This window comes from Gymnodraco acuticeps, unplaced genomic scaffold (assembly GCF_902827175.1).
Source record: "Gymnodraco acuticeps unplaced genomic scaffold, fGymAcu1.1, whole genome shotgun sequence".
NCBI lineage: Eukaryota > Metazoa > Chordata > Actinopteri > Perciformes > Bathydraconidae > Gymnodraco > Gymnodraco acuticeps.
The window spans coordinates 1,291,129-1,315,366 of NW_022992085.1; the positions used below are offsets into that span (position 1 = coordinate 1,291,129).

General features: G+C 39.9%; 1 protein-coding gene across 1 annotated transcript; it reads right to left on the minus strand.

Moving 5' to 3' along the window:
- Positions 1-12,118: 12,118 nt before the first annotated feature.
- Positions 12,119-23,823, minus strand: tspan31 (tetraspanin 31). Its single transcript, XM_034202604.1, has 6 exons — positions 23,644-23,823; positions 20,865-21,032; positions 20,609-20,689; positions 19,257-19,397; positions 18,832-18,942; positions 12,119-13,806 (listed from the first exon to the last, which is right to left on the minus strand). The coding sequence occupies exons 1-6, from the start codon at positions 23,704-23,706 to the stop codon at positions 13,732-13,734; spliced, it is 639 nt and encodes a 212-aa protein (XP_034058495.1). The 5' UTR covers positions 23,707-23,823; the 3' UTR covers positions 12,119-13,731.
- Between the last annotated feature and the right edge of the window lie 415 nt (positions 23,824-24,238).

Consider the following 24,238-nt stretch of genomic DNA (forward strand, 5'->3'; position numbering starts at 1 on the left):
CCATATACATTTGGGGGTTTTCCCTTTACTCTAGTGTGTTATAGGTTTTTGTGCACGTAAATGGTCTACAAAGGCAAAAATCCCAAAGTTCCCTCCAGATGGAGTTTCTCTCCAACTCTTGCTTTTGATACTAAAGTACATTTGACGTTAGTAAATGTTTACCTTTACTTAAGCACCATTTTGAATGTAGAACTTCAACGTGTCCAACCTGTGGCATTACTTCTTTTACTTAAGTAAATCAAAATAATTGAATACTTCTTCTGTCTCTGTCAGCAGCACCACTGCAGAGGTGTCTAACAGACATAACTCACGTCACTAAGCTGGTACTGTTCCAAAATCTATACACACAGACAATACTCGTACTGAGGGTTCAGCGTGTGTTTGTCACTGTGTCAGGTTTTTGAAGCCGTAAACAGCCGAGCAGTAAACCGTCTCCGAGCAGTTTATCAGGACGGGAGACAACGTAATTATGGAAACATCAGAGGCACAAGTCCAGAAACACTTTCATCTGCACAAGAGAGGAAGAAGCCTCTCCTTCTTTCTTTCTCAGTCAGTCAGTCAGTCAGTCAGTCAGTCAGTCAGTCAGTCAGTCACTCACTCTCTCACACACACACACACACACACACACACACACACACACACACACACACACACACACACACACTCTGTATTCTCATCCATAGCAACACTTCCCCCCGTCACATTGATCTTGATTGATTTTTCACACTCTGCCTGTTACAGATATAGATTTATTTTCAGCATCACACTTCATTGGAGATGCAACGCTGTACCTCGGCCATCGTGCCTTTTGCTTATAAACACTGTGCCATACACTCAGTGGCATTTCAATTGTATGCTTCTTTATTCTTCCACTCCACTGGGGGATACATTTTGTAAATGTTTACTCCACTACATGTGGCTGACAATTTGAGTCCCTTTTCAGATTTCAATCATTCAAGATTCTGCTACTTCTTAAGCCTAATCATCAACTATTTAGAAACCCTCATGGATCAGATGAAAAATGCATTGTCACAAAGATGAAAACAGGGCGGTTTTTCTGAGCTTGTGACTAGTTGAATTTGTGTAGAAATGTGGCTTTCAAATAAAAAAAAACCTATGATGATCTTATCAATCAATCAATCAATGTTTATTTATATAGCCCAATATCACAAAAGTTACATTTGTCTCAGTGGACTTCACAGATTGTACAGAATATCAGTATGAGAAATACGACACCCTCTATCCTTAGACCCTCACATCGTACAAGGAAAAACTTCCAGAGAAAACCCACAGTTTAAAGGGAACATGCAGAAACCTCAGGGAGAGCAACAGAGGAGGGATCCCTCTCCCAGGACGGACAGACGTGCAATAGATGCCGTGTGTAAATCCAAGAGATAATACATTTTACAGCATATAGACCAAATGTTAGGAAATGCATGTGTCTATAATAAGAAGATGAATCCACGAGGATGTCAGCTACAATCCTGTGGAAGCCATCAGGGAAGCAGCATGACGAGACCCAAGGCAGGACCGCAGAGACAGGTTCAGCCACGACTCGAAGTCCACGACTTAAGTCAAATCCTGTATGTTATATAATGTAATATGATGCATGGCTGTGTAGATTAACAGTGCAAAGAAGAGTAAAAATGAGCACAACATTAAACAGCTAGCAGTTAAATCATGCAGCAGTAGTATTAATAAAACATAAAATAGTGAAACATTGAGAGGGAACATTTGACTGCATAATGACTATACTTTCCATAATTTATAATGTGCTGATAATACTTACATTATCTTTCTTAAAGGTGGGGTAGGTAATTTTGGAGAAAGCAACTCGAGTGCGCTAGAATTTGAAAATACACAACCGGAAAAAATCTGCCACTTCCTTACAGAGCCCCTCCTCCAACACACACGAACGCGCACATGACCAATCAGGGCACGAGATAAGTTTGTGCACAGATGGAAGTCTGACAGGCAGGTAGGCCATCCAGTTACTTTAGCCGGGCCGGCTCAGATGATTAGTCGTGCTTTTTACAGCGCCACGGCTTCCACTGATGACATTTTGTGATGGATTTTTTTTGTCAAAGCACTTAAGATATTCATTGCTATCGGGATGTGAAGAGCATTCCATGGAATATAACAAAAAGTGTTTCTGAAATAAATTACCTTTTTGATTGGTTTTGATTGAAGTTGAGTATCAGTTCAAACTACATTTACTAATGAAAATAAACTAAATATTGTTAGGACAGTGGACCATCTATTAACACAATTATTTCCCCACATTATTGTCATGTAAGGCAACTATATATGTATCATAATAATAATAAACTTTACCCGCCTAGCAGTTTTTATACAATTATTGCAACATTAAAGTATTTCCATTAAGGGAAAATAGATAAATAACAATGTAACGTATATGAGACAGTCTGTAGGAGATCACTTCATACAAATACGAGATGAAAAATGACACCCAGTGAATAATAATAATTCAGCATATTTTCATTCTCTTCTACTCTTTTTTCTACTCTATTCTTTTTCTACATCCTTGGTGAAGGTTTAATTTCTTCAAGATTTAAACTGAGAAAGTGTTTCACCTTGAGCTCCCTCTCTTTCTACCAACTGGTGCCAAATGATATTAAAAACGCTAAATCTGCTGCCACACGTGCATCTTTCTTGCCTATATTTCATGACCAACATACATTAGCATCAGTACACATTGGTGGAGACGCGTCTGCTATGTGTTTGTAATGTAATTCATCGTGGTTCATGGTGTGGGAGGGTTATTTTATGATGGTTCTGTGTGGGGGGCAGGACGGTGATATATGCTAATGATGTGTTCATTTTAAGGTCTGTATGTAATGGAGTCTGTATCCAAAGCACGGTACATGCGGCTTTATCCTGGATTCATAAGATCTGCACAACAGGAAGTCACACTTGTGTTTAATGTACTGTAAACCTGAATGTGTCACCTCGTGTGTCCCTTTCTCTTCCGTCACTTCTTCTAACGGGTTATACATGTAGGCTATTTCTGGTTGCCTTTGTGTGTGATGTACCCTGGCAACCCCGACAAAAGGATATTAAATAAGTTCCCATATTGACAAGGACCGTCACTTCTAAAATTGTGCTTTTTAATTCATTGAAAATTGTTATTCATTCAACGGTAAAAATGTTTCATTTGCAACAGTGTTGTTCAGTTCAATTGCAATTTTAAAACTGAATGTTATTTCATTATTTTAATTTGACATATCACTTTAAGACATGAACGCTCTGTTTAACTCTACATCACCTGCACCACTTTCCATCCGATGACTAATAACATGCTGTGTTTCATTATTGATAGACCTTATTGACCTGTTTGTCTCCTCTCACTAATGATAACGATTTGCCTTCCTGTTTGTCCTCGTCGAGCTGTGAGAAGAATCTAGATCCGGAAAACCATGTAATTGAGGCTAGAAGAGGTCAACGTATAATTAATTTCATTAAAATCTAAGACAACCGAAAAGGCAAGATTTGAAACATTGAGTTCTATTTCCTCGTCCCATCAATCGTCACAGATCTATCTTGTGAACCTTTTAAAGGGGTTTGAAACACGGAAACACTGGACCAATCTAAACCAGCTCTTAAGTACATCTCTATTAATGCACAAATGCATCAGTATAAATAATGTAGATCACACAAGTAGCTTCAGGTAAATTGTAAAACTGAACATGGTTTTCTAAAGCACTTTTCTATTCAGCCACTCAAAGCACTTTTACACTACATGCCAACATTTGCACACATTCATCAGGTGCCAAGCTGCTCATCCTCTAATCCAGTGGTTCCCAAACTTTTTGTGCCCAAGGCACACCAAAGGACAAGTACAAATCTCAAGGCACACCTATTGTGCAAAATAGCCCTTATAACACGTGTTATCACTCATATCATGTAAAATATCTGTAAATGTGCATAATTATTTGCTAATGCCAAATAAAATGTGACAAAGACAACTATATTACTCATGAAATATTTATTAACGAAATATTTCAAAAATTAATTTGAAACTTTATCAAATTAGGTTTCATCAAAGCAGCAACACACTCATTTAAACCAGACAGGTCACAAAATTAACATTTCAGCAATCAGCATTGAAACATGTGCTATTGTAAATATTTTTGCCGACTTACAAATTAGTGAGATACATGTGCCTGTCGGGGTGCGCAGAATTTTTGTATCCTTGGTGGCACTGAGGAGAGGGCCACTCGCAAGTCCTGTTCAACAGAGAGCCGTGAGTCCCGTGACCTCCTGTTGTTCTTCATGTAAATCAGAGTAGAGAACGCCTACTCCAGGGATGGGGTCGTTACTATTTTTTAAAAATATATTACATATTACTTTAAAAAAAAGCAATATATTACACTTCTTCGTTACTATCTACATAAAGTAACTCGTTACTTTACTCGCCGAGCACGTACGAACTTGCGCATGCCTGAGTGGCAATAACTTTCCTTACCAGCAGGCGGCGGTAGTGTGTATTTGTCATTCAAAACAGGCAACAACCGGAAAACAGAGAAGAAGAACAGACGACGTGATATATAAACAAACAACAAATAGCTGTGCGGTAGCTTCACCTTAGCCAGGGTTGCCGACTCTCACGCATCTGGGTGTGTGACACACGCTTTCACTCTCAATCTCACGCTCTCACGCTGCCCAAACTATTCTCAGGCCAAAAAACAAGAATACCGAAGACTAGAAACGGTTTTGAAAACTTTTGTCACGTAGTGATCGTCTTCTCAATAGAACATCTTTGATAATGTCTTCTGGCCAATCAGAATCAAGATAACGGCGTGGTGTTGTTGCAGGAAGTCCTGACGGAGAATACTTTTGCTGTAGTACATCTCTATATACATCGATACAACATTACGTGTTGATAGAAATCAACACGTAATGAAATAAGACCCCACGGTTTGATGATTGATAGGTGTGTGGTCTGTCTTTCATTTTGACACATAGAACAATGGGGGCTATCCACCCTTATCCACAATGTAAAGTAATTCACAGCCTCTTCCCTCTTCTCTCTGTGAGGAGCAGCAGGTTCAGCTTTCAGAACAAAGCAACAAAAAACTAAAATGGCATTAATTTTTTTTAATATGTCGTGTAGTAATAGATTTATTAATTTCTCTTCTCAAGAGAGTACCAGAATGTGTATTTTATGTTAGTATTTCAAAAAATCTCCTGGGGGAGAATCCCCCCAGACCCCTCTGCAGGGGTTGGGTTTTCAGCATGTCAACTCTTTCACCTGTAGGGAAATTGCAGGATTGGCTCCAGGTCGCCCTTTTTATTTACTACAAGACAAATGTGCCTTTTTATTTCATACAGTTCCATTTGGATTGAGACAGGGAAATAATCTAAACCTCACGCGTGGCGTTTCACTGTCAAGGGGAGCGTGTATGTAATTACAATGCAAATACTGACTTGAGCCCCACCATAGATTACCCAACAAAAATACTCTCTCGCAACTGCCGACACGTATTGCGCATGCGCAGATCTAAGATCCAGTAGAAATGATACAAAAGTAAAAGTCTGCTGCTTATTGTTCTACTAGGCCAAAATAGAGTCAAAGAGTATGAGAGTGAGAGTGTGTTAATTAATATGTTTGGCAGTTTGAAGTAAGTCTGTAGCTTTGTTTGTGTGTGTGTTTCATGTATAGGCCTCTCACGATAATTAATTTTGTTGGATACATTTTCCCGGAAATTATTGCGATAAACGATAATATTGTCGGCACCGTTGTATCATTTTAGACCACTGACATAATGATAATATATAATAATAATTCAAGTACATCCTTTCAAACTGCTAGTCACATCCTCATGTAAATGGAAATGTATCGAGTTCATTTTTATTTATCGTACGATAAGTCAATTACAGTGGCGAGCCGTCAGGGCCCTCTAGGCCCTCTGTGAGGGCCTAAGATATTCTAAAAAATAATATTTGAAAACATTAAAAAAAACATATTTTTTTAAATATTATTTTTTATATTTTTTTGTTGTTACATTTTTCATTAGTTTTACCAAAATAACTTGATTTAATTGTATTTAAAATAATATTTCCAAAGAAATAAATCCTTCGAATCTGCCTGTTCAGTTTCTGTTGGAATGTGAAGGGTTAAATGCCGTCTCTGCGAGTTATGTGAAGACGGGAGAGCTTGTTGGTCCCTCTCTACATTCACAGAGGGCCCGCTATAGTAACTCAACGAGAGAGTAAAGTCAAATGACAGTACAATTGACCAATCATATCTCTCCTCTAAATGGGCGGGCTTTATTTTCGCGGACTTTATGACCAGTTCCGCCCGCTGTGAGGTCTATGCAAGTGGTGCAGTGACGCGTCCTAAAACTCGGAAGTAAGCTGCGCTCGGATTCCCTCGACAGAAAGCAGTGAGATTTTTCCATAGGGTTTTGGAAAATAGCTGGAAATAAGGTCTGTGGAAAACGAACCTGTTAGATAAATGCACGTTTTGTTCAGCCGGATAATATCCACATGTCTACCCTACTTTTATTATTTTCGAATCATAAATCTAATCGATAGATTTACGGTCGATAGATTTATAATTAGCATAAGTTCGTTCATGATGGCTCTGTTCAGTGATAGTGATGACATCGTTGCGAAATTATTAACCGAGTCATTTTCAAGATTGAGTTACAATGATAAACTGGAGTGGTAAAGGATCAGCTGCATGACCCGCCATCAAGTGCTTCATCCAAAAGGACAGGAGGATGGACTTTGTGTTTCAGTGATTTATTATCAAAGGTAGGCCTAAGTCATTTTCAATGTGGGCCGCCGTGCCGACTTAATTCATTTGTAATTGTTACTTGGCTGTGGGTGCCCTGTCATGATAGGTGTTTATATAAATGGTGTTGTTTTGTGTGGTAGAGGGTCGCTGTCATTGATGCGTTTTTTTTCGAGGGAAGGGGGGGGGGGTCAGAGGGCCTAGGTATAAAAGTCACGGCTCGCCACTGGTCAATTAATTGCTTATCAGGCACACAATAAAACAGTGGAAACAAACATGTGTTTGACTTTCATTAGTGAATGAAACTTTTTGCCCTTTATAGTCTGTGTCCAATATTGTGTATTTGTATATATTGTATATATATCCTATATATATGCTAAGGTCCCGCTGCTGACACGATAGCAGTCATTTCGTGCGCATATGTGTAATTAAACCCATGATATCAAAATCTCACTCCAGCCAGGTACCTACCCAAAGTTGGCAACCCTGCCTTAGCATGTGTTCTTTGCAGGTGCTTGTTGAGGTTTGACGTGGTGTTTCCAGCAGTGGATAACAGCTTCTGGCCTGGACACAGTTTGCACCTCACCGTCACATTCCTGTCTATTCTTCGGACGAACTCAAAATAATGGGCATACCTCCACCCCTCGAAAGTTATCGCTGACTCAGCCATGTTTATGCAGCACTGCACGTGGAGATGTGGACGCACAAGTCGCGCAGATTACGTACATATAAACCTACAAAGTACTGATATTATAGTAAATAAAAAAAGTATTATTTTTGTGTAGTTGTATATTGCAATAATAACGTATGGTTGTCACAAAATCCGGCGGCACAACCGGACTTGCCTCACGGCACACCAGTGTGCCGCGGCACACCGTTTGGGAACCACTGCTCTAATCTAATGCTCATTCACACACACTCACACAATGAGGATTGAATATCTGGCCCAAGGACACGAGACAAATAAAGACCTTTTTGAACATTAAAGCATATACACATGTCATAGAGACGCAAAATACTAATATGAACCTGAAAATGAGCACAGAGGTGACCTGTTAAGGTGTATTCTAACTTGTTTCTTTACATTCTGTATTCTATAGGTAGGTATTAATATATACTTTCTAGTGTTGATATGTATACATTTACTATGTTTTGTCACTAATTTGCAATGCCTGATAGCTTCTGGTATTATAACTTAAGTATGATGCATATAGTAGGCCTATAATATCCTATGTTTGTATATATTTGTGTATATATTCTGTATGTATTACTCTACGGATACATACCTTTCTGGTGTTGATATGCATACATACACACACACATACATACATACATACATACATACATACATACATACATACATACATACATACACACATACATACATACACACACACATACATACACACACACATACATACATACATACATACATACATACATACATACATACATACATACATACATACATACATACATACATACATACATACATACATACATACATACATACATACATACATACATACATACACACATACATACATACATACATGGCCATTGGTACCTGCTTCAGGCTCTCTACACTTCTTCCTATTTATAACGGATCGCATGAACATAGGCTCTGGACCCATCCATCCATCCACCCATCCATCCATCCACCCATCCATCCACCCATCCATCCACCCATCCATCCGTCCGTCCATCCGTCCGTCCGTCCATCCATCCATCCATCCATCCGTCCATCCATATTTTCAGATCAGACAATTAATGGCTTGTAATTTATTTAACGACGTCTTAAGCAACAGCTGCCCTTTCAAGCTATGGAGTACTTTCACGGTATCTTCTGGTATTTTTATAAAAGATCTGAATACCTCCCCCACCACCGTGAACAAGACTATATAAGACAATAAATTGGCTCCTACTTATCTGAAGGTGGCCTTATCATGCCCCATGCTGAAAAGCTATACATAATTAGTTCTGCCTATAGGACAAGGCCCTTATAAAAACCCATTCACCGTGTCGCTTTGATATAATGGACCAAATGTTTTCAGATCCTGCCTTCGTATCATGCGACTGCAGAGCCCATGCTATATCTGTAGGAGGACAGATGGCCATCCCTGTTGGTGCAATTCTCCACAGCTTCTCCGAGCTAATACACCCGGCATATGGACATGCATCACAGGGTGGGGACTGGCACCGGGCCCTCAGGGCGGCAGGGGATACGATGTGTGGTGCACATTTCCTAAAGAAGGCTGGTCCCGAGCCACCAAGCAAAACTCAAAACTCAACGTCCTTATCAGAATCAAAAGCGGAAATGTATCGTGACAGCAAAAGTAAAGGTAGAGACAAAATATAAAGAACTATTTGATAAAGGGCATGCACATAATATTTACAATAAGAATAAAAACACACACATTCGGGTAGAAAAGTAGCAGCAACAGCAGTATTTATGAGATACATTGAGTGTAACATGTAGAATACAGTGTGGTTGAAGCTGGATAACAGAGGTACAATTATATATTGCACTGAGTTACTTAAAGCTTAGAGTATTGCAATTGTCAAACTGGCAGCATAGTAATAATATTAATGTTAACTAGGCTACATATCACAGAACAGTGGTGTCGCAGTCTCTCTTTTTTTGTGGCACATTTAACTTGTTCCTTTGCTCAGGAAAGTGAATCTGCAGGTGCTTCCCCAGCAGGGTGCCACCAACGCCAGAGATCAGGTCACGCCTTCTCATAAAAGGGGGGCCGAGGGACGGTGAGTCTGCCACGGGCCGTTAGGACGAGGGCAGAGAGGCAATTTATCCTCATTTAGGACAACCTTGGTTGAAAGGTACCTGGATATCTCCTTGTGTTTTGTCTCCATTCCCCTCTCAGAGCATACTTGAGCTCTCCTTCTGCTCTGCATTCCCCCCTTCAACCCACCCCCACATTTCTGGACCCATCCCAGCTGAAGGGATTATTGGCCTTCAGAAGGAATATATCACAGGCAGGGCCGCCTTAATGCACGGGCTGACCTGGGCTGAAGCCCAGGGGCTTACAGAGATTGGGGGCCTATCATGAGCCAATAAAAAAAAATATTTTCAATTTTTATTTATTTTTTTTCGGATGTTTTAATTAATTTTTTTAAATAAACAAAGTCTTGGCTTTCAGAATATGAAATTTGTATTTCCAAAATCCGCCGATAAATACATTTTTGAAGCTAGTAAAGGGAAGAAGACAGCTCTCCCTCTCCACTCTGCTGTTCTGCTGTTCCCCTCCCTCCGCTGACATTATGAATGTAAGGCGTATAGTAATCATAGATAACACGGCAGGGTCCGTTACAGTTTGTTTTCATCTGGTTTAAAATAAACAAAGCCTTGGCTTTCAGAATATTAAACTTGTTTCGGCAAATTCAGATGATAAATACAGCTTTGTAGCTTCGGCATAATTACAAGCGGAGAACGGAGTGACTTGACGTCACAGCAGGCAAAACAACAGCCGGTATTTATTGTGAGTGTTTTCCCCGAGAAACAAACACAATACACACAAACGCAAAAATACACAAACACACACATGTATAGGCTATACACACACACACACACACACACACACACACACACACACACACACACACACACACACACACACACACACACACACACACACACACACACACACACACACACACACACACACGAGCTTCCCCCAGACCAGTAATCCAAATGAAAATATCTTCCCTCCATACTATTTTGATCATTTGCTCCGCTAATCAATCAGATCGATGGATTCCAGAGATTTTTCTCAAAAATGTTGACTCCGAAACAGTCAGTGGGCACCACTAAACAGCCAATCAGAATGAGAATATGCTTCACATGTGATTTATTCACATTGCGAGTGATTGAGTGACAGATGAAGGTTGTTTAGGAGAAAATGTCGGAGAAGAAAAAGTTTGAGAGTGGCGCTCGGAAAAGGAAATTTTTGAGGGAAAAGGAGTTTCGAGACAAGCAGCTATTACAAAACATGCCGAAGCTTACAGGTTATTTTAAACCTGTAGGCCAGGATGAGGAGGAAGGACAGATTAGTTCTGTACCGAGCGGTAGCGCTGCCGGCCGCGGGGCCTCGGAGCCAAGTAGGCCGTCTGGTTCTGATAGCGATGGAGTAGCGGGAGAGGAAAAACAGAGAGGAGGGATGTTGGAGGAGAGGACGACAATGACTTGCTACGTGGAGGGGAGCCAACGGCAACCGGACAAATACATGAGGGAGGCCCGATACGTCACTCATCTGGAGGAGAGGACCAGGCGCGCGTGGAGCAGAGTGGAGAAGTGCGATCACAGAGCCTGCGAGGCTATAAATGACTTTGATTTGTTGTTTAAATAGGGGGCCTACAAAACCTATCAGCCCCAGGGCCTGGTGGCAGGTTAAGGCGGGCTTGATCACAGGGACTCAAAAAACTACAGCTTGAGTAAATACATTGTGCTGCCACGTTGATGCTATCCACCTTCAGCTCGGATGCAATCAATCTGTGCGGTTCTGTAATAATCAGCGGAGAAAGAGCCCACTGTGTCTGGATTCTCTGCCTGTCTGGAGGTATTTACCGTGTCAGAGCAGCCCCGAACAGGAAGAGGCGGGCAGAGACTCTGTGCTGCCACCGTGTGGTCAGACCTTTGGTATCATCACACCCAAACTGACAAAAATAACCTCACAGAAGAAGTGCTGAGGTTGAGGTTTCCTCTTAGTTATTTTACTGGAATTATTTCCTTATCCTATTAGGATTATTTGGTTTCAAATTCTTTTTTCAGGACAATGACTATGTTTTGAACCCTTATTGTTTTCTGTGGAGATCATTGTCATCTTTAAATACATATACATACAGCATACATATATTCTGTTTTATAAAACAGAATATATGTTATAAATATATTTAAAAATAATATATATATATATATATACACATGTATATTTCAGCATGTTTTGAAAAGAAAAAAAAAATATTTATAACATATATTGTTTTATAAAATATAGAATTATGGAAGAACACACAAACAAAAACACGAATAAAGAACATTAACAAAACATGATAACATATGTTCTGTTGGTAATGTCGTTTAACATGTTTTAAATGCTTTTTCTTACCTATACATACTGTTAATCTGAATCTGTTAAGCATTTAAAGTTGTCAAATAAATGAATTAGGACTAAAAGACCACACTATTTCTCTCTGAAATGTAGAAGTCTAAAGCAGTAATGCAGAGAGTAAGCTTCAAATAGACACTAAAGAAACTTTAAAAAGAAGAAAACCCATTGAATACATCATTATATGAACTCATTTTTAAAAGACACAAAGATATCATCTCAAGCAACAACTCAGGGAAACAGTTTCCAATTTGAGGTTTTATTATCTGGAAAATTAAGTCTCAAAAAGTCAAGATACAATTGAATAACAAGGGCACACAAATTCAAAGTGAGATTTAATATATGGCATAATAATGCTTAAGATCTGTCAAAGAGTTTGCTCACACCAGCGATGACTCCAAATCAGCAGCAGGAAATCCATATCGGCCAAAATGACAGGTTCAAGTAAGACAAGTAAATACAGTTTGTGTTAGTCCTCAAGCAATTCAAAAAGAGAAAACACGCCTTTAAAAGAGAGAGTTAATAAGCAGTGATTTATCAACAGGAAATGTTAAACATCGAGCAAGGCAGTAAAATGATATCATTAAAACTACAATACAACCTCAGCCTAATGTGCATCCTTAAACTTAAATTAACTGACATCCTGAACACATTTAACACAGTTTTTTTTACAAAGCATTTAACACTGATGAACGAAATAAGAGCTGAAAACAGAACCATTCCATTAAAGAATAATTCAAAAATATTTATATATAAAAAAAAGGAAAATAATTGCAACCAATAGCACACGTTCACAATTAACACTAAAATTGGGTTTGCGATGAGCGGTTTTTGCCAAATTAACCCAGTTCTTTCAAAGCAAAAACCACATTTTCTTTTTACATTTGTCGTGTTTTCTTCCAGTTACACAGGAGGTAAAGGTACGTACCAGAATCTATGCTAAGCTACATCACGGTGTGACACAGAGAAACATAGTAAATACAGAAAAGGTGGATTATTGCGGCCTTTTAAAGACCTCAACTATGCAGGCAAGCTACATATCAAATCCATCCAGAGTGATTTCTAAAAGTGTATGTACAACATCAAGAATGCAGTCCGTTCTCAGGCATCTCAACATCTCCGACTCGTGACAGTTAGTTGGCTCAGATACAGTTCATAAATATTCGTTGAACCCGAAGGACTATCAACTACATAACCTAACATCTAATCCTGTTTCCTAATCCTGTTAAATCCTGGCATAATGTGGCAAAAAAAGAACATTTACATACAATTCAAAAACTACTTTACACCACATGTCCAGTATTTTCCTTCTTTTCCCTGTTTGAGAACACACACTGGACATGTTTACAGCTCGACACATCACCCACAGCACTGACCAATACTGATATCTATGTGGTGGAACTACATCAGAGACAAGAGGGACCAATTCAAGGTGCATACAGGTTATTTTGTTGGTCATTTGGTAGGTGTGGGTGGGATTACAAATCAACTGAGAGGCTGTGTGCAGGCGAAGGAAACATGCAGAGATGTCTATTCCCTTGTTACATAGTTGGAAATCTGGTACTCAAATCAAGGCTGGGTCATGATGCCAACAAGTCACACTCCTTGGCATAACAAGTTATCCTTTCATACACAAGTATCCAGGGGTTCCAGGTCGTCGTTGTGGTTTCTCAGTCTCAGGTGGAGGTGTGTGTGTGTTTCTCAGTGTACGTCAGGTGCTGCGTGCGCTCGTCCATTCTGTGTATTGTGGTGGTTTTGTTTTGTAAGCCGGTGTTTCTGCCTCTAGGTGTGCATGATTCTATGTGTACCAGTGTGTATGAAACCTACAGCGCTGTGTAGAGGGGGGGCCGACTATAGGAAAGCACTTGGGTTAGCTCGTGGATCTTTCTGGTTCCTGTAGCGCACGGCGAGCCACACTCCCAGGATCTGTTCAACACAGAAAGGGGAAATAAATAAAGGCATGTTCACACAGGAAAAGAGAACTAAATGTGTCAGCACTTCATCTCAAAATTAGCTTGGTGATGTAGAGCTGGTTGTTAAACTACCGTAGCCGGGAAACAGCCAACACATCAACACTGCCTCTACGAACGTATCCTTTTTGATATGAAATGTATACATATTCCACATCGAAGTGGAAGACACCCCGAGGAAAGCAACCGAAGATAGATTCCTCTCAAAAGATGTTGTGTGTATAGATTATAAAATATAATAGGACAAAGAGAATGACAATAATGATAATAGAAAGTGAAAAACATTAAAGTTATACCTCAATCTCTTTTACGCCGGAGCCTCACAGCCCACTTGAGGAGCGCACATGCTTAAAATGATCTCGGCGTGATTGTGAACTGGTCATAGCCGTGCAGGCCGTGTGAGAAACGCAATTCGGCGGCGTACCGTCACAGCTACAGATTCATGGTGTCGGCTTATTCAGGGTTCATACACTTTTTCACCAATGATTTTCCATGACTTTTCCATGACTTTTCCATGATCAAACAAATTACTCTTTCTCAGCGGTACCACTGAAAATGGTTTATTTGAACATGGAACAGGAAAATAAGGTCTGAAACATGTTGTGCCTTACTAAAACAAATCAAATAGGCTTACTAGCTTCTACAGACTAAAGCGACTAAAATCTCTCACCAGCAAAATACCTCGTCAGTTAAATTCCATTTTACGTTTCATTACTATACAGTATTTATTATCATTATAGTATTACTATTTCGGCGATTAGCTAAAATATAAATTACATTTGATGCAACTTTAGTTACATTCCCATGACTTTCTCCAAAACTTTGGGAAAAATATTGTTTTCCATAACTTTTCCAGGGCCTGGAATTAGCATTTTGAATTTCCATGACTTTTCCAGGTTTTTAATGACCGTAAGAACCCTGCTTATTTCAGTTATGTGCCGTGAGCAGGTCACGGCCAAAAGGTTCTTTAATGTTGAACAACAACACCATCTCAATGTTTATATTTAGAGAATATGTCACATACATAATAGGAAGTACAAATGTATTTTAAAGGTCCCATGTCATGCTTTTCCGGTTATTACCCGTCCCCTTGTGTGTTATGTAGCTTTTTATGCATGCAGAGTCAAAAACCCTCAAAGTACACCCTGTAGCGAGTAAAGCTCTAACACAGAAAAGACCTGTCTGTGCTGCCACAGAACGCCTCGTTGGAGATTTCTCCTTTTCCATTGGTTTCTTCCGGAAACCAAAATGGACCAATCCACGGAGCTCCTCACACACCAGGATCCCTTGGCGTCACTATCAAACGCAGTGGGGGGACCTTTAGCGTACATGTTCAACTAACAGGGAGTCCCATTGACTTGCATAGAGCTCCCTGGTTGGTAATAGACGAGTTGGGATGGCGGAGAAACGCCCTCCGCAGACCCATTCCCACAGCGTTTATAAACCTTTTTCTTACTCAATATCAAGCCACACTTATTGTTTTTACTTCGGCTGTGAGTGTTTGTGTGTGCTCAGGATGAGTTTCGCGCTGTCTCGCCATCCCGGAAACCACACCAGTAAGCCAGCTCACTGAGCAGCGAGCCTCGCAACGTCCCGACCAATCAGAGCACACTGGGCTCACAGGGAGGGGGGGGGGCAGGAGCTCCAACAAGGTTTAGGACAGAGAGTGAATACACATACTTTACAGAGATGCTGAGAAACCAATGTGAGTTTGGAAAATTGCACAATTTAAATCTATTCTAGTAGACATCAACAATGGAATTATGATCAGTAGAAATGGCCATGACATGGGACCTTTAAAACAAATATATATTAGCAAGACACTGTTGAAAATGCAGCGACTTAAACACCTCCATAAATGAATGGAGTAGCTGCTGTTGCCTATAGGTTTGTTTATTTAAGCCAGCACACAATTCCTAAGTATTTGTATTATGATAGTAAATATTTAGGTATTTATGGACGCTTGTATTTGTTTGTGTATATTTTGTGAAATATATGTTGTAACTGCAGGTTTTAAAAAGGCTATAAGGGTATTATCATAATCCCTCTGGCTTTTGCTCTCAGCATCGTGCATGATTTCATTCAGTCACTTAACTCTTTTTCACTCAAAGGGATATTCATACAGTTTACTTCACTGTCTCACAACTGTACGCAAACTGTTTACATTCCCTCTGAATGGAGGATATAACATCCAGTCAGAGGGAGTATAAGTGGGCGATAAGCTACCAGGGCTGTAGTGAAGCTTTGAAGCTTCATTCATAACGCTGACATTCAAATGCCAAATCATCATTTGAGTTGCTGCGCAGCTTTTTTTCTGCCTGTCTATTTATTCTGTTTAAACCTCGTTTTCTGCACAGCAGCAGATGAAGCTTAGGCTTCAGTACAAAACATGTGGGGGTGCCATGCAAGAACTGTTAATCGTTGCTAAGTCAAACAGTTTAAAAAAACAACAAATGTAATGCGTTCAGACTGTTTGCTCTCCTGCCTGCTGTTTACAGGGCAGCAGCAACACAGCACCATGAATTACATTTATATCACCACAGATATATTAAAGTATGCTCTTGGTCACAGTTCAAAATGTCGGTGTTAAAGTTCACCAAAGTTAGACTGAACTCAAAATATTTGCACATATTTATTTTGCCCTCGCAAGCAATGGTCCACTAACGATGGATGAATTGATGTTGCCATTTTTAATGGTCCAAAAATCTAAACTGACAACCTTGAGATTCCTGGAGTATTTGCTCTCTGAGAAAACACCAATATGAACTTGATGGATAATCTTTATTATTACATGGCTTAGTTGAATACTCGATTCCGATTGGTCAATTCAGAACACGTGACACGTTGTTAATCCAGAACAGACAGTTGTTAATCCAGAACGCTGTCAAGGACTATTGACTTAAGGACGCTCACATCTGCACATCTGCACAAAGAAGTCCGTTCGATTTAACTGTAAACAGTTTGGCCGAAAAGCAAACGGCATGCAATTTACTTTTCAAACTGGGACAAGAAAACAGCGGGGAAGTAACGGGGCAGAAACCCTCCTTTTTACGCAACCGTCCAGACAGACATCAAACGGCGACACATATGTGACCTGCTCTATCGAAATTCGCATTGACCCGAAGACACGTTTTGAGTTGTATACACTGCTGGAAAGAGGAGATTCCTAGCTTTCTAATGATATCAGGATTGTTTTTGTACTCCAAATATTAAGCGAAATATGTCACATTATATAATGACTGTCACCGAGTTATCATTTTGAGAAAAAGGCCGTAAAGTTTCCTCTTCTCTGGAATCCATCGATCTGATTGATTATTAGCAAATGATCAAAATACTACGGAGGGAAGATATTTTCGTTTGGATTACTGGTCTGGGGGAAGCTCGCGAGTGTGTGTGTGTGTGTGTGTGTATACGAGTGTGTGTTTGTGTAATTTTGCATTTGTGTGTATTGTGTTTGTTTCCCGGGGAAAACCCTCACGAGAAACACCGGCTGTTGTTATGCCTGCTGTGACGTTAAGTTACTCCGTTCTCCGCTTGTAATTATGCCGAAGCTTCAAAGTTGTATTTATCATCTGAATTTGCCGAAACAAGTTTAATATTCTGAAAGCCAAGACTTTGTTTAATTGAAATCAGATGAAAACAAACTGTAACGGACCCTGCCGTGTTATCTATGATTACTATACTCTTACATTCATAATGTCAGCCGGAGGGAGGGGGGGCGGCGCTGCGGAAGAGCAGATTGCCTGTCATCTTCCCTTTACAAGCTTAAAGAATGTATTTATCGTGTGATTTTGGAAATAAAAGTTTCATATTCTGAAAGCCAAGACTTTGTTTGTTTAAAATCAAACAAAACACACAAACCCCGAAAAAATAGTTTTTTACGCAAATCCACGTTTATTTTGAAATGAGCCGTTGCGACTTCCGACTGATTTCGATAGAGCGGGTCACATATTCAGTTGCCAGTTACTTTGTCATCAGGGCAGGGATATCTAGATACTCCAAGGTTTGATATAATGAGTTGTGCTACTTTTAAAGCAAGCAGCGATGTTTTCAAATCTGTAATCAAAAAGCTCCTCGAAAACGCTATGGAAGCACTTCCTGCTACGTAGCTCAAACAGTAACAACGGACTATTTTTCTTAGCGGATGCTTGTCAATTTAAATAAATAATAGCCTACTACTTTTTAAATCAATAAAAACTTTTTCTAAATCTATAAAAGCATTTCAATTAATATTGGGAGTCATATCGTTACTTTGTCGAGAATGTGGCCATGTAATAAGCGGGATAATGTGCAGCGATAATGACCGCCTCGCTGCACATTGTCCCTTACTTGTACCTCATTCACACCAACGCAACTCTGGCTCAAGCTCCGTGCTAGAGCTTTTCGGGTTCAGAACCGGTTCTTCGGTTTAGCTCCGGCTCTTTTCACACAGCCCAGAGTCCGACTGGTGCTGCGTCATTGCGTCATCGTTTGCGTCATGACGTAACCGTTTGCGTGCCTGCTTCATAAAGCCAAACCGCGCGGAAACCCCTCACAGCTGACACCGACAACAACAACAACAACAACAACAACAATGGCCGATTGTGCTCCAGCTTCCTCTGTACCTCTTCGGAAGACCAGATTCCCAGTAGGTAGCTGGTCTCTTCAGTGGACCACTGCTGCTTGTTAAGTTTCTCCATCGTTGTGTACAAACTGGATAAAACGCCGGCTTCTTGTTGTTGTTCAGGAGTTGATCCCGCCCCTGCCCCCGCCTCGACGTAAGCGTGACGTATGCGGTGCTTTTGCTCTGGCCGGACAATTTTTTGGTGCTTGAAACGAACCGGATTCCGGAGCTAAGAGGCTGCTCCGCTGCGGTGTGAAGAGGAAAACCTGGTGCTTTTCAAGCTCCAGCTCCGAACCGGCTCCGAACCGGCCCCGAAACACCGTTGGTGTGAATGAGGTATTATATGAGCAGATGTAGGTTTGTAGAACGGACGCTCACCTCTGTGAAGCTGAAGAAGAGCCCGACACCCCCGAGGATCTTCAGAGCCTCGGTTGCATGATTCAGCATTTTGTCCCCGCAGGTGAAACAGCTAGTGTTCTTTTTGCATAACTGGAAGCAAAGACACAGAAAAGAGGCCTTTAGTCTTCAGATAGTGTTATCAGCATTCTCTACCAAAATCTATTCTGAGAACTTCAGAATGTTGACTGCTTTTAACTTACCCTGGGGGTATATTGTGTAACAGGATTTATATAGTGAGACTGCAGCAGCTATCTCTGATGCAGTAACATTTGTATTTAAAGAACCCCTTATATAATGTCTGAGATACGGAATGTTCATTTTGTTTCACTACACAGAAACCTAACTCCGCGGTTGCACCGTTTCAGCCATTTGTCTTGATGAAGATGTGAACATGTTAGACTCACAGCGGGGCAGCTCAGCAGGTCCTGTTCAAACTGAATGTGGGTGGAGGTAGAGTTGAGCAGCCCGCAGCAGTTCAGTTGGCTCTCCAGGTCCGTCTTCGTCTTGTTTTCCAACATTCCCCAAGTGGAATTCAGAAGTGTCTCCTGCAAATAAGACAACAGTTGAATTAGGGGTGGGCGATATGACGATATATATCGTCGAGACGATATTAGGTCTCCACGATATGCCTTTTCAGAGATATCATATCGTGATACAGAGAGTCACTCAGTCATAGAATGTGAGTGCACCATGGTAGGATTTTCACGGCGGCCATGACGGCCTGTCTGGCCGTGAAGCCCCGAAAATAATTGTACGTCCTACGGCCACCATGGCCTGCGTGCCCCTGATACTGTTAAAACTCGAAGTTGCTTTAAAAGCGACAGAACAGTGGTTTCTGAACTGCGTAATGCTGCGTTCACAACGGACGCAATGCGAATATTCTCACCCTAACCGCTGGAGTTTCACCACGGCTGTCAGCTGTGTTTACTCCTGTCACTCAAACAGGACGCGCTGGAGAGGGGGCGGGGCTTATATCCATGTAAATACTGTGGTGGAAACCAACTACGACAAAATTAACCTATTTTACCGTGATTTAATTGTAATACACGTTTCAAAGTGATGCCGAAGTAACTACATACTGATAACGGTTAGTAAAAACCAAGCTGTCAGGATGCAGACAGTATTGCACTTGATCAATAAGGTATTTATATTGTGTCTTTTGAAACAGATGTTCAGTTATGCTAAAGTCTTTGATTGCACTTCAAGTCTAAAGTTTACATTTTAATTGTTTGGCACTGACTTTTCTTCATTGGTGTTTTATGTTTTACTTGGTTATGTTTTACTCTCCTTTTCATGTTTATTGATGTTACATCACTGCTCGTGCTACCTAAAACAGAAAGTGCATTTTTATACTGAGAAACTGTGCCTTGAATATTTTATTTTATTTAGCAAGAGAGTGCACTTTACTTGGTGAAAAAGGCTACTTGAACACTGAGGAAGCCATATCAACATTCCTGTTGAATTGTTCATTCAGGGATTCATTGCAGAATCAAAACCAGCTTGAAATGGTATTTTGGTCTGTTACTCCTTTTTGTTTTAGTTTGTGTTACCTTGTAGGTGGTTGTACTGTTAAGTAACTTGACAAATAACCATAATAACCGACATGAAAAAATATCGTGATAAATATCGTCTATCGTGATACTGCTTGAAAAATATCGTGATATTATATTTTTCAATATCGCCCACCCCTAAATTGAATCCAGTTTCCTGCAGTCTCAAAACGATGTATGTATGCAGACATAAAGAGTTATCTCACCTGCTGCCCACGGTTCATTGCCAAGCAGGAACTGGAAACTCCAAATTGGAACAGGAAAACGATGAAAAGAATCACCATGTACTGAGGAGCAAAGTTAAGGAAAGTGCAAGAACATGGAAAATGCAACTACATTTCCAAATCAGTGACATTTAACTGCACCTGACCCCTGCAGGTCTCCCTTGAAAAAGAGATCATTGATCTCAATGGGATTTTACCTGGATAAATAAAGGTTTTGAATTGAATTGAATAAGGATACAAAGAAGAGCAGGACTTGGTGGTGGTGTATCGCTCCGATGAGTCCAACGATAGCGATGAGCAGCAGGAACACGCCCACTGCGATGACCCCTCCTATGATGTGGATGCTCGACACCAAGCCGAACCCCTTCCCCCATGCTGCCACCCCGATCAGCAGCAGCCCCACCAGCTGAGGAGAGGAAGTTAACCAGAGGCAGCGGGCATTTAGTGGGACTGAGCTCATCATGAAGTCACGGTCACCGCTACCACAAACAACAGTCATCTTTTAAATACAAGTTACTTATGTTTTCAGGTCTTTAAGAACTCTATGAGGATTCAAATACAAGTGCAAGCCTCCTAAATAATGCTAAATATTGCAGGTGAAGCGCAGTCACAGAAAAAGAAAAAAAGCTGACTCAAAGTTGAAATGCTAATAACTCTTCCCATGCCTCTGGCTCGTGAGACTGCTGGTATCTGGGGGATTTCCAATGATCTAAAAACACTGAAATCATTGTTACATTTTTATTTATTTAATTGATTAAGACTTTTCTTTTTGCCGCTGCTTTTAATTGAACTATTTACGTCTTAAACTGCACTGTAAACTTGTATTTATGTATGTTGTCTTTTAATGTTTATTCCATTATCTTTGATTTTTAATGACTGATTTGAAATGCATTTTTCTTAATGTCTTTCATGTTTGCAAAGCACTTTGAATTGCCTTGTGTTGAGAAGTGCTATATAAATAAACTTGCCTTGATGACTATAAAAAAGAAATATAACTTCACAATTTTTGATTGATTGTTGTCTGATCACAAAAGGTTGAACTTTCTCACAAAGAGGCTTGTTGTCCTTCTTGTCTTTATTCGTCTGCCGTCACTGTTCTGGTTCTACTCAGCAGCATCACACTCGTGACACTGAGTGACTCATCTGCCAACATGATTTCTGGCATGTGCACATGCTCCAAAGTTTTGGGACAGGGTGGGAGGCGGGGTGGGGGGCGTCTGAAGAGTTCCCTTCAGCAGCAGTGAGGCTAACACTGTGTCACAACAGAAAGCAAACAACGCAATGCTACCTTTACCCCCACGGTGCATACCTGGCAGGCTTAGAAAGGGTTACGACAGCAGGTGAACGTGAGACACAATTAAGACGATTTTAACACTATCAAGACGTTTTTTATAATCTCTAAAAATATTAGGAATGCATCTCATGATGATAAAGATATTGGAGTTGCCAAAACCTTTAACCATTATAGTACAATATTAGGGCTTATTAATCTATTATTATTCTCAGTTATATTCTCAACTACATGTACGTTACACTATATGTTCCTTTTGTTGGTTCAAAATACCAACAAATTATATATCTTTTTAAAATAAAAAGGCAAAGAAATGCATAAAATACTCCCTTTTAAGAAGTTAGATCTATTAATTATATTGTATAAATAGGATTTAAACAATTGTATTTTTTTTAACTAATTTCGTACATTTGTTTTTTGGCACCTTAATAATAATCTAATTGTTTCATTGGTACTCTCTTTCCAGCAGATACATTTCCCTCTGACATGTAAAGTTCTTATCTGAATGGGCTAATCTATTCACCTCAATATACAGAGGAATTGCAGATAAAAAAGACAGGTCAGTTAAACATTAATGCCCTGTTGCCCACTGACACACATTGACCAACAATACTTAACAGAGTGTGAACAATTCAGTAACGTAACAGTGAGAGACTAAAACCAAATACACAGCTGTCAATGCGCCACAATGCAACAGCCCAGCAAAACAACATCGTTTTGGTTATGGAAGTCATTTCTTATATCCTCACATCAGTGCCTTGAAAAAGCTGTCAAGCACACTGACATGGCAGAGAGGTGACACATCTAGCCTGGTTTCAAAATGTAGGAATTATCAGGTGAAAAAGAAACTATTTGCACAATGATGTGATCCATTATGTACAGGGGACCTCATTATTTAAAATGAACAAATCGAAGATTGTTTGTTAGCTGTAGGTCCCCTATGTTATCAAAAAAGACTTGTTTCTTAACAAAATGTTAAACAATTCTAAAACGTTATAGTGACATATTTTGATGAGTATCTGGATATATTAATGTTCGTATCATCCCATGCCTTTGACAGCTGGTTATTTTTAAGTTGACATTGTTAAGGCCATCAACCTAATTCCACCTCATTAAAAATATAAGGAAGAGCAGAGTTACAAAATAACATAATCCACACCATTAACCAAAGCCTAAATATCCATTGTTATTAAATACAGTCTCTCAGTTGAACCATCAGTTCAGGGTGAGTTAGCTGTGATGAAGTCAACATGTTGACTATCACAACTCACATGACTGACACACAAACAAACTCTGAACCGATACATCTAGCTGTGACAGGCTCGGGTGGCTAATGAGAAGAGGCGATGTGGTGATAAACCATTCAAGAATCTCAATTTCACATTTAATTTGTTAAGGGGGTCAGCCGGCCTCCCAGCTGACGGTAGCTTCGTACACATAATGGCGATAGCTTACAGGCTAGCTAAAAATAACTACATGTCTATCTACATAGCTACCGTACACTAGACATTACTAACGTTTTAAAACATACACCGAAGAGAAAATACTTCATACCTTTAATTGGCTGCAAAATAAAAGCATAACATATGAAACAAAAGGCAAAATCAGTCATCTTTCTGTGTCGTAGCTAACGTTGCTAGCTAGTTGTCGTTTATTCAGAAGCTAGTAAGGCTAAGCTAACGGTTCTAGCTCAAAGTTAGCATGATGATCCATTTTGAACACTCACCATGTACACCACATTCAGGGAACAAAGCGCATTTTTGGAACAGGTGAAGCCGCCACAGACCATATTCGAAAAACCTCTATGGGCTAATTAATAAAGATGAATATAATAAAATAAAAGGTCTCTCCGGAGCGCTAAACGTCTGGACTCAAATGTTTTTGGTCAGCGGAGAGGGCGTCGCTGATGACGTAAACACCGCATCTGACGTAGGGGGTAAACACAAATCATACGTCATCGTTTTAGGGCAAAAAACAAATCTGGAAAAATCTGTAATGATAAAGAAATAATTTCTTAATATTTAAACTATATGTTCAATTATACCTATCCAATATTTCAGCCTGTTCTGAAGTGCTTTGGATTTTTGGATTTGGATGAAAAAGAAATCAAATTAAATCACTGGTCATAAATATACACTGTTTCCACAACCCATGTTAACTTGTCACTTTAACTTATTCCGCACTTTATAACTTAGATGATGACCTAATATGTATATATGCTGACAGTTATTTTACTCTTATTTGTATTCATCTCCTATTTTCATAGTCTTTTATTATTATTATCATTATTTCCTTGATTTTACGTTATTTATTATTTATTT